The 20821-nt window shown below is 34.5% G+C and overlaps 4 protein-coding genes across 5 annotated transcripts; 3 read left to right on the top strand and 1 right to left on the bottom strand.

Moving 5' to 3' along the window:
* Window positions 1-1114: 1114 nt before the first annotated feature.
* LOC134257905 (uncharacterized) lies at window positions 1115-2831 on the bottom strand. Its single transcript, XM_062740479.1, has 2 exons — window positions 2628-2831; window positions 1115-1882 (listed from the first exon to the last, which is right to left on the bottom strand). The coding sequence occupies exons 1-2, from the start codon at window positions 2701-2703 to the stop codon at window positions 1380-1382; spliced, it is 579 nt and encodes a 192-aa protein (XP_062596463.1). The 5' UTR covers window positions 2704-2831; the 3' UTR covers window positions 1115-1379.
* A 2148-nt stretch (window positions 2832-4979) lies between these two features.
* LOC134257906 (mucin-5AC-like) lies at window positions 4980-8006 on the top strand. The gene is made up of 2 exons (XM_062740481.1): window positions 4980-5138; window positions 7283-8006. The coding sequence occupies exons 1-2, from the start codon at window positions 5033-5035 to the stop codon at window positions 7765-7767; spliced, it is 591 nt and encodes a 196-aa protein (XP_062596465.1). The 5' UTR covers window positions 4980-5032; the 3' UTR covers window positions 7768-8006.
* A 1807-nt stretch (window positions 8007-9813) lies between these two features.
* LOC134257910 (porimin-like) lies at window positions 9814-17279 on the top strand. 2 transcript variants are annotated; one of them, XM_062740485.1, is made up of 3 exons: window positions 9814-9969; window positions 16506-16639; window positions 16688-17279. In XM_062740485.1, the coding sequence occupies exons 1-3, from the start codon at window positions 9897-9899 to the stop codon at window positions 17201-17203; spliced, it is 723 nt and encodes a 240-aa protein (XP_062596469.1). In that variant the 5' UTR covers window positions 9814-9896; the 3' UTR covers window positions 17204-17279. The 2 variants fall into 2 exon arrangements, with proteins under 2 accessions (XP_062596469.1, XP_062596468.1); XM_062740484.1 differs by having other exon boundaries at window positions 9815-9969; window positions 16506-17279.
* A 1965-nt stretch (window positions 17280-19244) lies between these two features.
* On the top strand, window positions 19245-20022 carry LOC134257911 (porimin-like). Its single transcript, XM_062740486.1, has one exon. The coding sequence runs from the start codon at window positions 19353-19355 to the stop codon at window positions 19944-19946; it is 594 nt and encodes a 197-aa protein (XP_062596470.1). The 5' UTR covers window positions 19245-19352; the 3' UTR covers window positions 19947-20022.
* Window positions 20023-20821: the final 799 nt, after the last annotated feature.

Consider the following 20821-nt stretch of genomic DNA (forward strand, 5'->3'; position numbering starts at 1 on the left):
TATAGGGTAAAACATTTAGTATCAGCAATCACAATTCAAGTGATTTACAATTTGAGTCATATGTGAAGAAAATTATAGGAAATACATTCTCGCACGATAATTATTATCGTTTTTAAGGAGTGAGGGACTTTACATTGGTATCAAAATTTAAGTATTGTGATATACATGAGATTGTATGTATCAGTAAATACACGTTAATTGATTTTCAGCAAGATCATAAAGGAAGTAGGTACTTTACTTTGAAAACTTAAAATATCCGATTTGTCTCATTTTTAAAAAGAAAACTTTTAAATAAATGTCATTATTTTCATTACACCAATTAAATATTCTTTGGGAAGTTTTAATTTCATGTAATGCTAAATTAAGAAAACGGTTTTTAAAGAAGAGTTAACTGCTCTTAACCAAGTTGTACCAGTTATTCAATTAATTCCTTATTTAATTTATCTGTTTTTCAATCAAGCGGTTTAATACCTTTTTCATGTTAGTCATTGTGACGTAGGTAGAAGTAAAATTAGTTTTTATCCAATCAAATGACGCGTTACAACAACAATTAAATTATACCGGTATAACTTGGTTTTATTTTTTTAATTCATTCCTTATAATTTCATTTTCATTCAATAACTAAAGTATAGAAAACAAGACAATTCCCCTCTTTTAAAAAACGTCTTCAAATTGTATCAGGTCCTATTATAAACTTAAGGTTATTAAGCGGATTGATACATTTTTGACGAAAGTCATTATGACGTAGGAATCCTAGGCTATGCAATGCAGATTGCTTTTATCCAATGAAATGTCTCGTTACAACCTAAATTAAATAATTGTAAAATAAATAGATACGCAGATATCATTTTTCCGGATTTCTCCTCAATTTTACTCCGAGGCACGTTCAAACTGAACTGACAAGAAAGTGTTTCTCTTTTAATTCTATCTTTAATCCAGTATGCATGTACAAAAAAACGTAATGATATAAAACACACATATTAAAACAAATTGTTCCTTTGCTCGCTCCGTCATTCAGACACAATTTATAATTTAAATTTTATGCATAAACATTTTTCTCAAACACACCCAACATGTACCACATACATTGCACGACAATTAATTTTTTCACACATACAGTTTAACACGCAATCACATAATTAGATAATTTTTTACATACAAAAACTTATTTAAACATATACATGTGACACGTGCATACATGTTGAAATGCAGTTAAGTATTTCACAATGTTTCTCAAAATGCATAGACCTGCGTATAAATCATAATCTCTACTGCATTTCAACCTTTCATAGTTTGAATATTTTTAGGGATTTTCCCTCGTCTCCTTAAAATGATTTGAAATTGTTTGGATTTGTTGAAATATTGAGATTTCACATTATTCAGTATTGAGAATACCCTCCGTTCCGACTTTTATATTTATAAATTCCAAAAGAAAGAATAGCGGCAAGCACAACACCGAGGGCTATTCCTCCCCCAAACGAGGCTCCGCTAAATTTAGAAGATTTAGGAGCAGTTGTCGTTGTGGTTGTTTTTGTTGTAGAAGTCTGAGGATTTGTTGGTGACGACATGGGTCCTTCTGACGTCAGAGGCATACTTGAGTTCCCGGATGTTGTTGACATAGATACTGTTGTCATATTGTTGGTCACGTTACTTGTTGTCATGGGCGCCGTTGTCATATTGTTGGTAGCGTTATTTGTTGTCATGGAGGCTGTGGTCATGTTGTTGGTCATGTTACCAGTTGTCACAGGGACAGTTGTCATGTTGCCTGCTGTCGTTTTTGCGGCGGTTGTCGTGATTCCTGCAGTGTTACTCGTTACGGCTGTGTTGGCAGAACTTGTACTTGTATCATTCGCTCCAGCAAAAAATTCACTGATAACTGGGCCTATAATTGTAAAAGAATAATCATTTTTTGGAAGGCATATTATGTAGAAAGTTATCAGTTTTATTAGTCTAGTATGTAAGCAAAAGAACTTAATCCAAAAACCATAAAATATGGCCTCATCCCTTAAATTTTTTTTCGATATTTATTCAAAAAGAGATCTTGCAATATGAAAGAGATCTTGCAATATGGTAGTGTTTTGATGGAAAAATCATCCGATTTCGACAGAAATGTTGCACATGTAAAATGTATCAATGGTCTAAGGTGAGATTCAAAAAAAATACTTATTCTAAAGCCCTCATTTAATTTTTCATATTTGCTAGGCCATATGAGGCACTTTGTGGGTCGACTTCTTTCATTGACAAAAAATAAGCCTTCCTTACGCAGTTATACGTTAAATGAGACCAAAAAAATTGATAATGTCCAACGGACCAATTTAGTGAGGACCTGTCCTGATATATAGGTAGATAATTCCAACCAAAAGACTTCAGGTTTGTCCTGTACATAGAAATTCTGTCGAAAGTACAGATTGGGACTCTACTGTGTGATCGACCAATAAAATTGTTTTTTAATGGACATTCTTCACAAACCAGGAGGGAGAAACGTTATGTAATAAATATAAAACGCCAATCTTAAAATTAAATCAAAGAAGGAGCAGGCAGTGATCAAGATCTGATTTGCAGTATGTTACATATATAACGGTATACAGTAGAAGTTATGTTATATAGCCGAACTTATGTTCACCTACCTCCAAAAACCACGCCCCCTTCCAAACACAGGAGACAGAGGACCGTCATGACCCCCAGGCAGAATAGAGACCTCATGGTGACGAGTGGAGGGATGTGACGAAGGACGGAGGATAGAACCGGTGTCTGAGGCAGCTTGTCTGTCAGTAAGCCGGGAATAATCTCACCTTTATACCTGATGAGGGAGGATCACGGTTCATTGGTTGATCAGTCTGTTCAGGTGATTATACACAGAGGTAATATTCGGACTCCTCGCGACTGATAACACAGGTATTCGGTGAGACTGTGTTCGACCTAGCAAGGTTATGGACCCATGTAGGAAACATGTCACAAGGTTTATCTCCAAATCAATTCAATTTGATGATGCAATTTTTTGTAAAGTTAACCTGTAAATGTGGAATAATTGAAATAATTAGGAAATCTCTAGAAATTTAATTATGGAACTTAAACTTTTATTTTCTTAAAGATATATCTGCAAAAACACATGCCACTTCAAATTATTTCTGAGTGGATGATACGATCCGTTTGGTAAAATGACCCATATGAAACTTCTGTTATATATGCCAACTTCTAAATAATAAACGTAACGTTTAAAAAAATTGACACCTTAAATGTTGTAATGATCATTCCATTTCGCAATGAAGAAATATTAAACATCATTCGAGGTCAAAGGTCATGTTACATTTGGTCATAATTTTATTTTAATTTTATTGTGTCGGTATACTTAAAAGTAGGTAAGAAATATATTTTTAGTGTAGACTAAGAAATGTAATTTTATTGTAAAATGGTTTAGACCAGCTAGGAAAGGTAAAATAAAACATATAGTCTTTAATTCTGAGGTCAAAGTTGAAGGTCAGATGTAAGTTAATAGGATGAAACATGGTGGAGAGAAAGGATATTTTATTATAGATGTATGACGAATTCAAAGTTACAGGGTTTGATTGATTGTATTTTATTTAATATTATCGTCCAACTTAAGATCCAGAACTGTTCAAGAATTTTTCAGTCATACGTCACATCTCCTTTAATTTAAACAATATTTTATTATGAAAAAACATAATTGGATTGGACAGCAGGCACTCTCCTTTCCACAATACAAGATGTACAAGTAAACATTATTAATATAACATGAAAAATATAAATATATAATGTTGTATATGACCAATAAACATCTCCTTTAGATGAGATGTCAATGTTTTTGACCAATAAATGGAACTTACGGCTAGCTATATATAAGGGAACCTTATTATGCCAGCGTCTAATGGGACACGTACGAGTTTTTAAGGTCTCTCCTGAAAGAGCTGCTACTAAAAACTCACAATAACATTGACATACAACTGTACATAGAACTGCTACTGATATAAAATCCGAAAGTTATTTATAATTGATAGTAATTATATTTTTGCTAGATTAACATTCGTCTGATTCCTGGATGCTTCAGTTAGCCATCATTTTAATCCTTACTTTCAGTTTTAAGTGTCTTTGACCTTTCGCTTAAAAACTTTTAATTTTTAACCTTAAGGTCCTTCACATTTCACTGTGACGTCACAGGCTTTGCAAACACCGCGATGAACAATTTATAGGACAAATATTTTCTTTGCCTGACCTCTGCTTAAGTCCTCAACCCTCATTAAATTCACCCTTCACAGCCATAATCACTTTGTTGTATTGTAACTGATCTAGAAGTCGGTGCTGGTGATCTACTGGGGATGAGCGACCTTTTGAAGTGTAAGATTAGCGTACACTATCATATGACGTGAGAGATGCAACGATATATGTTCCAAAGAACTGAGTCGAAAACATGAGAGAATACGAAGTCATTGAATGGCTGATTTTCACAGTTGCTACTGCGACATTATTTTGAGAAAATACTAGCAAGAAAGACAAACTATTACGACAAATACTTGATGGTGTGATGCTAAATTATGGAAGGAAAATTGCTACTGCAAGCAATAGCATATGTCAACCTGGTCTAGCTGATATAATATAGTTGAAACCAAAGCAAATAAAAGCTTGTAATGGCAATTTGGTTACTCAGAAAAGTTCTGAAATCTATTAAAATTTCACTAAGATTTAAGGAATGCAAAACTGACTTTTTCTTGTTAATTATAAAAATAAGACTGAATGTTTCAACAAAAATGATAGAATTGCTACTGCACTTTCAAAAACTGTCTCAGATCATGATACCCCACGTACATATTATACATGTAACTTACACCATGAGCATGTATGTAGATCGAATTATGTCAAAGATATGTAGACGTGTTCGTCGATGAACTCATTGCCATGCGGTCGTTATCTCGAGTCAATATCGTTTATGGTGATAAAAATTACTACGCTGTACAAGGTACCCGGTTTTATGACCTTTGACCTATTTACACGAGGTAGAGGGTGATTATAGCTGTTCATGAATGAATACCGGTGTATTTCTGTTGTAAATATGAAGGCAAAATTTGTACTGAGTTTTTACTGTGGTCTTATTCTTAGTGATTTGATTGGAAATGCTAAATTGGGTACGTAAGAACAATTACATCCTTTTTTTTACTCAATTTTCATATATATGTTTATAGTTTTGCAAACTTTAAGAACTGCTTTCAAGCTTCATTCATTTTGTATGATTGATATTGTCACAACTGACCTCAAGTTGTGATGGATTTTTTATATTTGTATTAACAACCCAAAACAAATAATATTTTGGAAGACCTCCTGTTTACAAAGAAATAACAAGATTCATAAAAATTAACAATAAATTTATCTACATATGTACAATAAACAAGAAAGACAAGACAAGACAAGTGACAGATATTGATTGTTTTAATCGTTCAATTTTATTTTTGCTAGCCATCAACAAGACAGATACAATTAAAAATAATTCCAATCTTCATTTTATCTATTGATTTCCTGTGTTTTGATTCCAGAAAATTTTTACACATCGATAAACCAAAGACACTACTAGGTTATCGTATAAACAATGAAAGCAGTTATTTCTGGGTCTGTTCTGCTAAATAATGAATACAAGAAACTTTAAATTTAAATTTGGTAGACTGCCTAACTGATCAGTGAAAAGTTTATGTCACTGTCCGATCAAGTGTGAATTTTAAAATTTCATACGTAGAAAATAAATCGTTTTAGGAATGCAACTCTTGCCCTATTAGCATCAAATTCGTATTTACTTTCTATATTGTTCCTCAATATTTGAATAAACAAGTGCAAATTGAAGGCGTCGTCGGTCTGCAACTTGTCGTTTATGTCAACATGGCCATGGTCAAGGACGAACTATTCTGAAGTAAACTCGTAATTACGATATTTGTTGACTTAAACAACATTCGATTAGTTGTTATAAGCACTTTGACAAAAGTTGAACTGAAATTCATCTCGATTACGTTCCTTTACGGTAAAATGTATTCCTACGTCCCACGTACATATTAAAGAATACGTAAGCGTTTGTAACTTACTTACATATTAAAACTCCTTTTTGTAAGCAAACGTTATATATGTATGTTACTTTATATTAATAAACTGGTCTTTAATTAGGGATACCAAACGAGAAATATCGAAAGAATGTGTATTACACAGGTAAGGCTACACTACTTTCACTTTTGCTTTCGTACAGAATATTTGCAAGACATAATAAAACACATTTACCTATAACTGGTGGGCATTACCGTAAACAATTCCTCTCTAACGGTTTTAACTTTTAAACATATAACTTTTACATCTTTAAGTTATTTTTCTGCTGATTTATCATGTATTTGTTTAAATCTTGTAGGTGTGTTCTTTTCAGCCAATCAAAAACTTTACCAGAATTTCGGTACCGCTTTGGCGTTTTATGACCTTACGGAGACACCTATTTACACGAGAAGTAACGGAGTATGGAGGTGATTATAGCTAAAAATTCGATATGAATGAATACCGGTGTATTTCTGTTGTAAACTTTTATGAAGACAAAATTTGTACTGATAAATTTTTACTGTGGTTTATTCTATTGTGACCTTTATAGGAAATATATAATTTATATATACTCAAGAACAATTACATCCAGTTTTTTAACTTACTCAATTTTCATATATATGTTTATAGTTTTGCATAACTTAAATGAACGATGTCTATGGCTTTTAAAATTTATTTGATGTTATAGAAAGATAAAGATGTTGCTTTCAAGCTTCATTCATTTTGAAATATGTCTTCATAAAAGTAATTGATATTGATTGTTTTTTAGTTATCGTTCAATTTTATTTTTGCATGTAGCCATCAACAAGACATATAGTCTAAAAAATCTCATATTGAAAAATTTTTTTGCTTTAAAAAATGATACCTTTACTTTAACCTTTCGAGTTGAACAGCGCATCCTTACAAATATATAATTTATATATACGATATATCAATAATAAAGATCATTTTCTTTCAACGAAAGAGCGCACCAAGGGAGATAATCTCGAAACTTGCGTATTAAATTGCATTGTTCTCTTTATAATGCTGATAAATTAAGACTGAGCAAAGGTTTATAAAACATTGCAGAAAAGTTTTGTTCATTGAGAGCATATTGTTCAGAGGGTTTTTGTACCAATTTTGTATTAATAGCCTATAAAAACAGCACTTAATGTACAATACAGCATACATGGTCATTATGCATTAAAAATTTTGCTTTCTATCCTAGATGCAGCAAAAACAACAAAAAAGACAACAAAATCACATGTAACATCTACACTACAAATGACAACCGAAACCACTTCGTCAACATCCACGCAAAACCATACAGCACCAACAGCTCAAAACACGACAACAGTAGCATCATCTCCAGGAATGACAACAGGATCAATGGATTCTAACATGACAACATTTTCTAACAACATGACAACACAGCCAACAAATGCTTCAAGTGAAACTCCATCTGTTGTCACAACTTTACCATCCACTATGACATCACAATTCACAATGACGTCAACATTACATACCATTCCAACAACCACCCATCGCTCGCTTCCTGCTACAAAGAAGAAGGAATTCGATGCGTGGTCCTTCCTTGGTGGTGTAGCACTAGGACTTTTAGTAACATTAGCCTGCATTGGACTCGTTTATTACTTCAACAATCGAACGCCATTTTCAAACAAGAGTGTACAGTACCGCGCCATGGAACATTAATTATCGTCTTACATTGATTTTCGTTTAATACGCATGTTGGCCGGCATAAAATTGATCATTGTAAGCCGTGCCGTGCTGAATACCAGTGAATACTCAGATACTGTGTCATTTACATGTGTGTAAGAGATACTATTAAAAACTGCTCACACACTTTGTAATATTTCTATGCATAATTTCTACATGTCTGCTTTAAACCTTTGTAATTTTTTAAATGCAATATTTATATAAATACTGTCGAGATACTATTAAAAACTGCTCACACACTTTGTAATATTTCTATGCATAAAAGCTTTAAACCTTTCAAAAATGCAATCGTTTATATAAATAGGTCAATATAAAGACTTAAAAATCAAAAATGTGAAAAAAACCTAAAAATAAATGAAAAAAAAAAAAAAAATTGTTGGTTTTAAAAGGAAAGTCTTGTCACAAAATATACATTTGTGAAATATGAAAGACGTAGCGGGATTAGAGGCCTGTTCAACAGAGTGAACGTTCGCGAGCACTCGCCAAAATTCATTATACTCCAATAGTAATTTTGGCGAGCGATCGCGAACGTTCGCTCTGCTGAACAGGCCTCAGTATTCGGTATATATCCATAACATAAATAGGCATTGTCAGACGGGTATATAATATAGTAGTCAAAGACTCTTCTGGCTGCTGGTTTTAAACAAAAATGAAGAAATCCTTGTTACGTTAACTTTTCTGTCAGTAGCATGTCTTGGTTTAAAAATTGATTGTGTTCAACATAGTTATCCATATATAATTCTTTCATTTATCATACCGGTATTACGATTTTCCTAGGAAATGTTACAAAATTCTTTTATTCTTTTTGATTCTTTGCAAAATGACTAGCGCCCCCTTCCTCCTTAAATTTTCATCAAACAGCTTATATGAATTTAACGATTCCTATTTTTTAAAATCATAAATCTTATTCATATCTACTCCTTCCCCTTTATAACTTATTGGTTATCTTGTCTTAGCATTTTATCGCAAGGTGTAAGTGATAAGGAAACATTTAATGATATTTTATCAAAAAATATCCATGAATTTATATAAGTTCAATATAATCTGGGGGAAGTTAACGCCTCAAACATTTATGACTTATTTCCACGTTTGAAATATTTATTTCCTACCTCAAATTAATAAAGAATTCCACAAATATACCTCTCACAGCTAGTGAAAAAAGTGTAAATTTTCTCAAAGCCAGTAGATAAGAATAAACTCTCCTATATTTCTACACTTTATAGTCAAAGAAAAATTACAAACTCGAAACTGACGTGAATTTATCCGCAGGTAATATCGTGAGGAATGTTTGTGTATAAAGTTGAATAGTCGGAAGTTCTTAAGCTGGTAATTTTGGTGAAATCTATATTGCAATTTCTATATTAAAAAAAATGAAAACAGAAGAAAAGTTGTATAACAAGTTGAAAGGTTTCGTAAGATGTTCTGTACTTTCAAGATAAAATGAAAGAGTTTAGAGATTTAAACTGTGATAACGAAAATAATTTCCCTTTAGATATTCCCTATCATCACTTTTTGATATAATTTATTTTTCATTATTATACAAAATAATTTCCTAGTTCCTATTTTCCGCATTGCAAGAAATCGACCTTTCAGCATATAAGGAGATCTAAAACAGAAAAGGGGAAACAGTTTTGGTTATAAATAAATAAACACAATAAAATATTCCGACTGCATATCGAGTTTTAAAATCACTTAGAATTTAAATTATCATTTCCCAACCGCTCGAAAATAAATTGTACTATCCTTTTTAGCACACCTGTTGTGTATTTTAAGATGATAAATAACAGGTTAACACAAGGACCAAAATTCATCAGGCATACAGTGATTGTTTCAAAATCATATCATATGAATATTAATAACCATGTATTTTATACACTGTAGACCTATAATATGCGACTGCCTTTCCATGCACCAGTGAAAATTACACAACCAATAAATGAACATCTACTTCCTTTTGAAAAGTACATGCTCCTTGCTCTCAGGTACACCGTATCTCCTCTACTCGAGAACTATATCTGTACAACGAACTATCACTTCCTTGACCTTTGACACAAGGATATCATGTGACTTGGTGACTGGAGAGCTTCACACTCCCAAAGATAAAGATGGCGGTGGACGGGAGGACGCTGATCCTCGCTCTGGCTCTGTCGTCTGCTATCCATGCCTCCACACAAGCAGGTAATTTATTATTTATTTATTATTTTACATTTTATTATTTATATATTATTCAAATTATTCATTTTTTTTTTCATTTTCATAATGTAAAAGTTGTTAATAAAAGCTGGTTCAAGCTTTGAATCAGGAAGTTTTCAAAAACATTTAATTTCATAAAGCATTGAATTTTTAAAATCTAAAAATTAATTTATAAAAATTAAATATCATTTCCACTTTTCGTAGTTAAAAGGACTTGGTATTCAACGGTATCGTAAAACATGCCGGTCTTCTAGTTGGATAAAATCTCCCTGTTGAAAATATTCACCTTCCTTATACAAAATTTACTTTTTATGACCAGGAACAAGCGCCATAAGACCATTATACGACGTTACCTGGTATCTTTATAAGGTATTTAAGATGCGGAGTGTATACTTTGTATGATAAAATTAATGTACATGCATTAAACAATCGTTACCTTTCATCATTGCTGAATGCACCTGTACTTATATTCTTAAAAGACGCAAAACAGAGCAAAAATATAGGTCCCATATTACGTAAATACTCAGACCTATATACATGTAGCATACATAATCAAATACAGGTTTACAAGTGATTTGTTAATTTCACTCATATTTCATGTGAAAATTTATTATTGAAAGCGATACCTAGTGTCTGTAATGTTTTGAAGTACTTGGTAGTGTGTGCTGCACAACTTCTCACTTGCTTGGCCTAGTGGGTTATTCAGAGTTAACCCTCCATTGGTAAAGCATTAAAATGGCATGCCGAAGACCCTGTGTTAAAACCGAACAGATACCAAGTTTCTTTATTTCCTTAGATCTACATCATGATGTAAGCCAACTGGCTAATCAGAGTTACGTTATACAAAGTGCTTCAAAATAAAACCAGAGGTACTGTGAGCAATGAGCTCACTAATGATACCCCCGCCTCCCATATGAATATAATGGCAGTGTCCATGTTTTGCTGTGGGAAACCCAAAATATGTACGGATCAAAAAGTAAAACAGGAGCTCACAATGGCAATACATGTATGTAATAAAGATTCTGTGAAAGTTTCATCAAATTTCATTCAGTGGTTTGAAAGGAGTTGCGGATAAGAGATGGGTACCCCCAAAGCGCAACAGACGGACGGACATAGCGAATACTATATACCCTCCAGTCCCGCTTTTCAAGCGGGGGGTATAATGAAATTCGTCTTCTACATCATGGAGATTACAACTTGTACATGTATAATCTATTAATCTTGAGTATGTTAAGGTGGACCTGTTTCAGTATTCAACGTGTGATTTGATAACCGACATTTTGCTTATAACAGACTAATTTTTATACCCCCCGCTTGAAAAGCGGAGGGGTATATAGTAATCGGTATGTCCGTCCGTCTGTCTGTTACGCTTTGGGGTACCCATCTCTTATCCGAAACTCCTCTTATTTCACTGAGCGAAATTTAATGAAACTTTCACAGAATCTTTATTATGTTCCCCAAACGAAGTTGGGGAACATATTGTTTTTACTCTGTTTCTTATTATTATTATTAAGGTCTTCCGTCTTCAGCGGAAGTTATTCTTAGGTTTCTTTTTCACTTTTATTATTATTGTTTTTTTTTCTTACCGATTTTGTGCACGCGATTTCTCAAAAACGGCTCGATGGATTTCCATGAAACTTTCAGGACTTATGTTACATCACTTGAACCTTATGCGTTTTTTTCCGTTTTGATGACGTCACTTCCGGTCCGGAGTTATCAGCACTTTAATGGTTTTTTGAGGGTCGGTTTGTCCGCACGATTTCTCCTAAACGGCTTTTGATAGAAACGTGATACTTTCAGGTCTGGTAGACCTATGTCTGTAGATTTGCGGAATGTATTTCATTTTTACCGGAAGTGCCGCACGTCGGCCCTCGCTATGGCCCGAAAAAAAGTCGTATCGCAAATTAAAAAATTTTATCACCTTTTCTACGATATCTTTTTACCTGGAAATATTTTGTTAAAATATATAGAACAAAAGAAGTGTAGAATTTTAAGATCTTTCGATGATATCTCGTAATAAGGGCTGGCCCCTAAAATTAAGGGCCTAGAGGGGCCAAAAGTTTTTCCTTAATATCTCATAAAGTATTGAGAATTTGTAATACGTCAAAGAAGCAAAGTTGTTCAAAATGTCAAGTTCAATCTATTGGAGTCATTAAAATACGTCCGTCGTCGTCACTTCCGGCCAAACCGGAAGTAGTCGAAAAACGCGTATTTTTGCCGTTCTTAACCCGTTTTTGGGTAACATGTCTCGTCGTCACTTCCGGTCAAACCGGAAATAGCAAAAAATTGCTTATTTTAGCATAAATTAACATAAATGAAGGTGATTTATACATTTTTGGGCGTTACTACTCATTTTTGTAAAAAGTGAAAGTTACTTCCGGTTACTTCTGGTCAAACAGGACGGAAGACCTACTCGTTGCTTTGCAACGAGCTTTGCTCTAGTTATTATTATTAAGGTCTTCCGACTTCCTTCGGAAGACCTTATTGTTATTCGTCTGTTTTTTATTATTATTATTATTATTATTCTTTTTTTCATAGTTAAGGCGATATCTCAGCTGTGCGTTGTCGGATTTGAAAGATTTTTACAGGGATGATGCATCATGAGAATATCTCCAGACGTGTTTTTCATTTTTTCAAATTTCCCTTTCATTCGCGATTTTTGGGGATTTTTGTTTTTTTAAAAAGGCATTTTGTCCAGCAGTTTTCTCGAGAACGGCTAAAGATATGAAAGTGAAACTCACTGAGGTGATAGAACATCGAACTCCATTATGGGCAACGTCCTTTATTTTTCGTCGTCGGCACTTCCGGTTGCAAACGGAAGTAAATTCAAAAAGTGCAATTTTTCAACTTCTTTGTTGTTCAATATTTTTCTTTAGTTTTTTCCAGGGTTTATAGAGAATTGTATGAGAACTCTAAATGTATGTTCAATTTGTTGATGCATGCATATATTAAAAAGATATGACCAAACCAAACTTCGTCCCACTGTCGGGGGTTCGAATCCCGCTTGGGGCGTTTCAAAAATTTTTTCTTTGTATCTGCCTTTTTTCATTTGCAAATGACTTTTCTCTCTTTTTCAACATGTATGGAATATTTTGCCGATTTTTATAAGTTGTTTTTAGATATATTTTGAGATATACCTGTAGTAATCATGATGTAATGTGGAGAGACTGCTATGAATAAACGTTCATAAAAAAATGCACTCTGAAATCCATTTCCTGGAATGACACAGCATAGAGCTCTAACGAAAAGTCGGTCGGAAGACCTGCTTGTTGCTCCAGCAACAAGAACGCATCTAGTTCTTCTTCTTCTTCTTCCTGGGTACTTTTTTGTCCGGGAATGATCTCGCAAACTATACATCCGACCAAGGTGAAATGTTTTTAGGGTCAGTAGACATGTTATGTAGATTTGCGGAATGAAGGTCATTTTGCGCGCACGTGCTTGCAAGAGCGTGCACGTGCAACATGTGAAATGACCGATTTAATTGATATAGGCGTAACTTTTTAAATTTTTGATGAAATGCTTTGAAACTTATAATATAAGGATATATTTGTAGCATAGACAATATGACATGGTCAAAATAGCAAGATCTCACGCGCATGCACGTGCACTTTGCTCTGATTGGCTGAAACTAAAGTCTCAATATCTTTCTTGTTTTTTGACGAAATCCTTTGAAATTTTGAAATTAGCCATGCATTAGGATATCCTACAACATGATATATAGCAATTATCATGAAAACACGTGCATGCACGTGCGCTGCAATCTGATTGGCTTAAACTTTAAATAGCTATAACTCCCTTGATTTTCAACCAAACAGGATGGGATTTGGAACATAGATAGATATACTTGACTACAACAAGAAAATATGGTCCCCATGCACATGCATACACGTGCATGTACTTGCGCTGCAATCTGATTGGCTGAAGCTTAAAACAGCTATAACTCCCTTGGTTTTCAACCAAATGGGGTGGGATTTAGAACAAAGATAGATGTAACGGACATTTACAAGAAGGTATGGTCACCATGCTCATGCATGCACGTGCGAGCACGTACGTGCACGTGAAATGAGCAAAATAAAAAAAAACACTTGAATGAGCGTTTCTTTTTAAAACTTTTGGATTAAATACTTTAATGTTTAGTATATTAAAATATATAGATTGTGTAGACAAGATGATATGGTTATTACACACATGCATTCACATGCGCAGGCGTGCAATGCTAAAATTTGAATGAACTTTGTACACTTCTTAATAAACGTTGTTAAAGTTTCAAATGCATCGAGTTTGTCTTATTTAATGAAACTCCCAGGGAATATGGCACCAAAAGGGAGTTGGGGAGCGTTTGGGGAACATCTGTAACGGTCCCCGTTACAATAAGCACTAGTTACTTATTGACATTGTGCACCTCCTATTTTACTCTTGGATCCGAAAAATATTTTGGGTTTCCCGGCCACAGCAAAACATGGACTTTGCCATTATAACCATATGGGAGGCGGGGGTATCATTTAGTGAGATCATTGCTCACAATACCTCTTGTTATACCCCCCGCTTGAAAAGCGGGAGAGTATATAGTATTCGTTAATTCCCTCCGACCGTCTGTACGTCCGTCCTTCCGTCCGTCTGTTACGCTTTGGGGTACCCATCTCTTATCCACAACTCCTCTCATACCACTGAATGAAATTTAATGAAACTTTCACAGAATCTTTATTACATATTGCAATTGTGCACCTCCTATTTTATGTTTTGATTCGACACATATTTTGGGTTTCACGGCCACAGCAAAACATGGACTTTGCCATTATAACTATTATATGGAGGCGGGGGTATCATTTAGTGAGCTCATCGCTCACAGTACCTCTAGTTTTATTATACCCCACTTGAAAAGTGGGAGGGTATATAGTTATCGGTATTTCCGTCCGTCCGTCTGTTACGCTTTGGGGTTCCCATCTCTTATCCGCAACTCCTCTTACACCACTGAAGGAAATTTAATGAAACTTTCACAGGTTCTTAATTACATACATGTATTGCCATTGTGCAACTCCTATTTTACCTTTTGATCTGACATATTTTTTTTGATTTTCCAGAGGAAAAAATGGAAACTGCCATTATATTCATATTTGACGCGGGGGGTATCATTTAGTGAGCTCATTGCTCACAGTACCTCTAGTTTTAGATAGGTTTTGACAGGAGACACCTACTTTCTAGGTTTAGCTACATTTAATAACTTTGAATACGAGTGACTTTTATTGTTGTTATCCTTGGGTTTTTCAGTAGGTATCATGCATAAATGGCAATCTAATTTTATGTACAGTGTATCAGTGAAATGCATGTTTAAAGTGAATTGCTAGCTATTGTTATATGTAACTGAATGTAAAAATACGACGGATATAAAGAATAAAACTACAGAACATACCCCAAAATTGTAGTATTTTGGCTTAACGCTTATCTTCCGTATTTCAAAGAGAAAATCAGGAAAAAATAAGAATTTCCTTAGGCATGCCCAGATAGATGTGGACTTAATTAACAACAAATAAATTTCCATGTCAAATTATGTAATCATTTTGTCAATTAACTAGTATTTTTGACACTGTAAAATTTACAGGGATTTTGCCCGACTAGATTTCCATAGTTTACTTGTTTTATAAATACCACGAAAACATATGACGTCAGCAAAAAAATCAAAAGAGCAACTATGCAAGATATTCAATGACCTTCTGAACAAATAATAAATGATATGTGAGTTAAAATCATTTTAAAATAAGGAGAATTATTGTTTGTATGTGTGATAAATAACAAACATCTCAATTATTCAGTCTTGAAGCAATTTATTACAAATTAACCGTAATGCCACGAAAACTCATGGTTCGAGGGTAAACAATGCTGAGCTTTGTATATAAATTTCCTCAAACAAAAAAGTATATTCTACTTCCTAAAAAAAAGAATTCATTTGTTTCCTGCTCATGTTTTTTTTTTTTCCAATTTCTAAATAATTTAACAATATGGTACATTTTAATCTTGAGAAACTACTGTAGATCACTTAATTTTCGCGACACCATATTTTCGCGAGATAGTCATTGACTCCTGATTAGCGAGACAAAATTTTCACGAATTGTGGTAATTGCTCTATATAATCTTAAGGAATACTATTATACGCGAGAACTATATTTTTGCGAGCACATTGTTTTGCGTAATTACGCGAAAATAAAGTTCTCGCGAATAAAAATTGATTTACAGTATTCAGTATTGGTGTCTTTGAACTATATCAATAACAGAGATCGAGTTATATAGATGCCCATTCATGAATTCGTGAATAGAAGTATCATATGGTGACTGGGAAAAATGGAAACTAGCCAGTTATGGCGAAAACTCATTGAATAACCCTCGCATGTCATACCGCTGTATTGGGAATTTAAGAACGTTCTTTGAGTTTATATATATTTATAAATTACTAATGTGCTCTAATGGGTTTTTTTTGGGGGGGGGGGGGTATTTAATTATTAATTAAAAAAATTCTTTTTTTGTAGAGGCTACAAATGTGACCACGGTGTCAACAACAGTTTCTTCTGATGTAACAACGCAACCAACGACTCACAACTTGACAACTAAAAATCACAACACAACAACACAAATGGTCCCTCAAAATGGGACAACTGAACAGACGACCCATATGACAACTGAAGCAACAACCAACATGACAACTGAAGCAACAACCCATATGACAACTAATTCGACAACCCACATGACAACTGAAGCAACGACCCTGAACATTACATCACAACCGCCACACAACATGACAACAGAACCATCACACAACATGACAACTGAACCGCCACGCAACATGACAACAGAACCGCCACACAACATGACAACAGAACCGCCACACAACATGACAACAGAACCGCCACGCAACATGACAACAGAACCGCCACATAACATGACGACTGAACCGCCACACAACATAACAACTGTACCCTCGAACCTGACAACAACTGAACCATCCAATATGACGACGCCTTCGCACTCAACTATGACGTCACATCCTACTCAGAAGCCGACCCCCTCGTCGAGTAATAGTAAATTCAGCGCGGGGTCCTTTGTCGGCGGAATAGCTGTCGGTATCGTGATAGTAATCATCGCTGTAGTCGGGATATATTGTTACAGAAGAAAGAAACAAAGTGATGAGCTGGGTAGCAATATTCAATACAAAACCATGCCTGATTGATACAAGATTGTGTTATGTTAATATATAGCATGTGCATGAAAAAATCAGCTTGCTGATATGTGTATGAGAGAGAGAGAGAGGGGGGGGGGAGAGGCAGCACCTACCTGGAGAGAGAGAGAGGGGGGAGAGGCAGCACCTACCTGGAGAGAGAGAGAGGGGGGAGAGGCAGCACCTACCTGGAGAGAGAGAGGGGGGGAGAGGCAGCACCTACCTGGCCTTCTGCGTGTGTGTATGAATATAAGCTGGTCATACTAGTTATTAAAAAGAAGCATTTTTCAATTCAATAACTATTATATAAAGTATGTTGATACAAATAGCTATATGCATCCATTTTAGATTCGTTTTAGAATTAATACCCATTGCTTTGAGCAAAATTAGAATCCTATGCAGCTTCCTTAACCAATGCAGTTTGAATACAAGTTTTACGTCTTTAGGTGTTTTTTTAAGAATCACTGTTATTTTCAAGAACCCGCATTACGAATCGTTCATTAAGTAATCAAAACATTGTTTCACATCCTTATATTTGAACAGCTGATTGTAAATGTATTGTTTTTCCTCTTCGGTTTTACTTTTTACTTTGATCAGTTTTTCATGCTACATTGTATGGATGTTGTTATTACATGCATGTTGGAATAAATTTTTCATTTTTGATATTTATAAACCTTTTCTTTTGGGGCCAGCTATTTTAGATAGGTTTTGACAGGAGACACCTACTTTCTAGGTTTAGTTACATTTAAAATCTTTAAATACGAGTGACATTTATTGTTGTTATCCTTTGGTTTCTTTCAGTAGGTATCATGCATAAATGGCAATCTAATTTTATGTACAGTGTATCAGTGAAATGCATGTTTAAAGTGAATTGCTAGCTATTGTTATATGTAACTGAATGTAAAAATACGACGGATATAAAGAATAAAACTACAGAACATACCCCAAAATTGTAGTATTTTGGCTTAACGCTTATCTTCCGTATTTCAAAGAGAAAATCAGGAAAAAATAAGAATTTCCTTAGGCATGCCCAGATAGATGTGGACTTAATTAACAACAAATAAATTTCCATGTCAAATAATGTAATCATTTTGTCAATTAACTAGTATTTTTGACACTGTAAAATTTACAAGGATTTTGCCCGACTAGATTTCCATAGTTTACTTGTTTTATAAATACCACGAAAACATATGACGTCAGCAAAAAAATCAAAAGAGCAACTATGCATGATATTCAATGACCTTCTGAACAAATAATAAATGATATGTGAGTTAAAATCATTTTAAAATAAGGAGAATTATTGTTTGTATGTGTGATAAATAACAAACATCTCAATTATTCAGTCTTGAAGCAATTTATTACAAATTAACCGTAATGCCACGAAAACTCATGGTTCGAGGGTAAACAATGCTGAGCTTTGTATATAAATTTCCTCAAACAAAAAAGTATATTCTACTTCCTAAAAAAAAGAATTCATTTGTTTCCTGCTCATGTTTTTTTTTTTTTCCAATTTCTAAATAATTTAACAATATGGTACATTTTAATCTTGAGAAACTACTGTAGATCACTTAATTTTCGCGACACCATATTTTCGCGAGATAGTCATTGACTCCTGATTAGCGAGACAAAATTTTCACGAATTGTGGTAATTGCTCTATATAATCTTAAGGAATACTATTATACGCGAGAACTATATTTTTGCGAGCACATTGTTTTGCGTAATTACGCGAAAATAAAGTTCTCGCGAATAAAAATTGATTTACAGTATTCAGTATTGGTGTCTTTGAACTATATCAATAACTGAGATCGAGTTATATAGATGCATGGTCATTCGATCATTCGTGAATAGAAGTATCATATGGTGACTGGGAAAAATGGAAACTAGCCAGTTATGGCGAAAACTCATTGAATAACCCTCGCATGTCATACCGCTGTATTGGGAATTTAAGAACGTTCTTTGAGTTTATATATATTTATAAATTACTAATGTGCTCTAATGGGTTTTTTTTGGGGGGGGGGGTATTTAATTATTAATTAAAAAAATTCTTTTTTTGTAGAGGCTACAAATGTGACCACGGTGTCAACAACAGTTTCTTCTGATGTAACAACGCAACCAACGACTCACAACTTGACAACTAAAAATCACAACACAACAACACAAATGGTCCCTCAAAATGGGACAACTGAACAGACGACCCATATGACAACTGAAGCAACAACCAACATGACAACTGAAGCAACAACCCATATGACAACTAATTCGACAACCCACATGACAACTGAAGCAACGACCCTGAACATTACATCACAACCGCCACACAACATGACAACAGAACCATCACACAACATGACAACTGAACCGCCACGCAACATGACAACAGAACCGCCACACAACATGACAACAGAACCGCCACACAACATGACAACAGAACCGCCACGCAACATGACAACAGAACCGCCACATAACATGACGACTGAACCGCCACACAACATAACAACTGTACCCTCGAACCTGACAACAACTGAACCATCCAATATGACGACGCCTTCGCACTCAACTATGACGTCACATCCTACTCAGAAGCCGACCCCCTCGTCGAGTAATAGTAAATTCAGCGCGGGGTCCTTTGTCGGCGGAATAGCTGTCGGTATCGTGATAGTAATCATCGCTGTAGTCGGGATATATTGTTACAGAAGAAAGAAACAAAGTGATGAGCTGGGTAGCAATATTCAATACAAAACCATGCCTGATTGATACAAGATTGTGTTATGTTAATATATAGCATGTGCATGAAAAAATCAGCTTGCTGATATGTGTATGAGAGAGAGAGAGAGAGGGGGGGGGGAGAGGCAGCACCTACCTGGAGAGAGAGAGAGGGGGGAGAGGCAGCACCTACCTGGAGAGAGAGAGAGGGGGGAGAGGCAGCACCTACCTGGAGAGAGAGAGGGGGGGGAGAGGCAGCACCTACCTGGCCTTCTGCGTGTGTGTATGAATATAAGCTGGTCATACTAGTTATTAAAAAGAAGCATTTTTCAATTCAATAACTATTATATAAAGTATGTTGATACAAATAGCTATATGCATCCATTTTAGATTCGTTTTAGAATTAATACCCATTGCTTTGAGCAAAATTAGAATCCTATGCAGCTTCCTTAACCAATGCAGTTTGAATACAAGTTTTACGTCTTTAGGTGTTTTTTTAAGAATCACTGTTATTTTCAAGAACCCGCATTACGAATCGTTCATTAAGTAATCAAAACATTGTTTCACATCCTTATATTTGAACAGCTGATTGTAAATGTATTGTTTTTCCTCTTCGGTTTTACTTTTTACTTTGATCAGTTTTTCATGCTACATTGTATGGATGTTGTTATTACATGCATGTTGGAATAAATTTTTCATTTTTGATATTTATAAACCTTTTCTTTTGGGGCCAGCTACATCATGTACATGTACCGCATCTCTTTTCAGTTCGATAATATGAAGAAATTTCTCTTGTAATAGTCAGAAATGTAAGTTGCTGCAAATTGGACTTTGGCGAAAATACAAAATCATATACTTAAAATTGTATTTCAAGAAAATTGTGTATAATTTATTTATCCCATGATCACATTTTTATCCCGTGGAAA

The sequence above is a fragment of the Saccostrea cucullata genome, unplaced genomic scaffold (genome assembly GCF_032062105.1).
Source record: "Saccostrea cucullata isolate Sc308-1 unplaced genomic scaffold, CSIRO_AGI_Scuc_v1 ctg7188, whole genome shotgun sequence".
Lineage (NCBI taxonomy): Eukaryota > Metazoa > Mollusca > Bivalvia > Ostreida > Ostreidae > Saccostrea > Saccostrea cuccullata.

Coding starts and splice junctions, on each gene's coding strand:
- LOC134257905 (XM_062740479.1), bottom strand. CDS start 2,703: ATGAGGTCTCTATTCTGCCTGGGGGTCATGACGGTCCTCTGTCTCCTG. Junction 1,883..2,627: donor AGGGGGCGTGGTTTTTGGAG/GTAGGTGAACAT, acceptor TTACAATTATAG/GCCCAGTTATCAGTGAATTT.
- LOC134257906 (XM_062740481.1), top strand. CDS start 5,033: ATGAATGAATACCGGTGTATTTCTGTTGTAAATATGAAGGCAAAATTT. Junction 5,139..7,282: donor GATTGGAAATGCTAAATTGG/GTACGTAAGAAC, acceptor TTTCTATCCTAG/ATGCAGCAAAAACAACAAAA.
- LOC134257910 (XM_062740484.1), top strand. CDS start 9,897: ATGGCGGTGGACGGGAGGACGCTGATCCTCGCTCTGGCTCTGTCGTCT. Junction 9,970..16,505: donor CCATGCCTCCACACAAGCAG/GTAATTTATTAT, acceptor CTTTTTTTGTAG/AGGCTACAAATGTGACCACG.
- LOC134257911 (XM_062740486.1), top strand. CDS start 19,353: ATGGTCCCTCAAAATGGGACAACTGAACAGACGACCCATATGACAACT.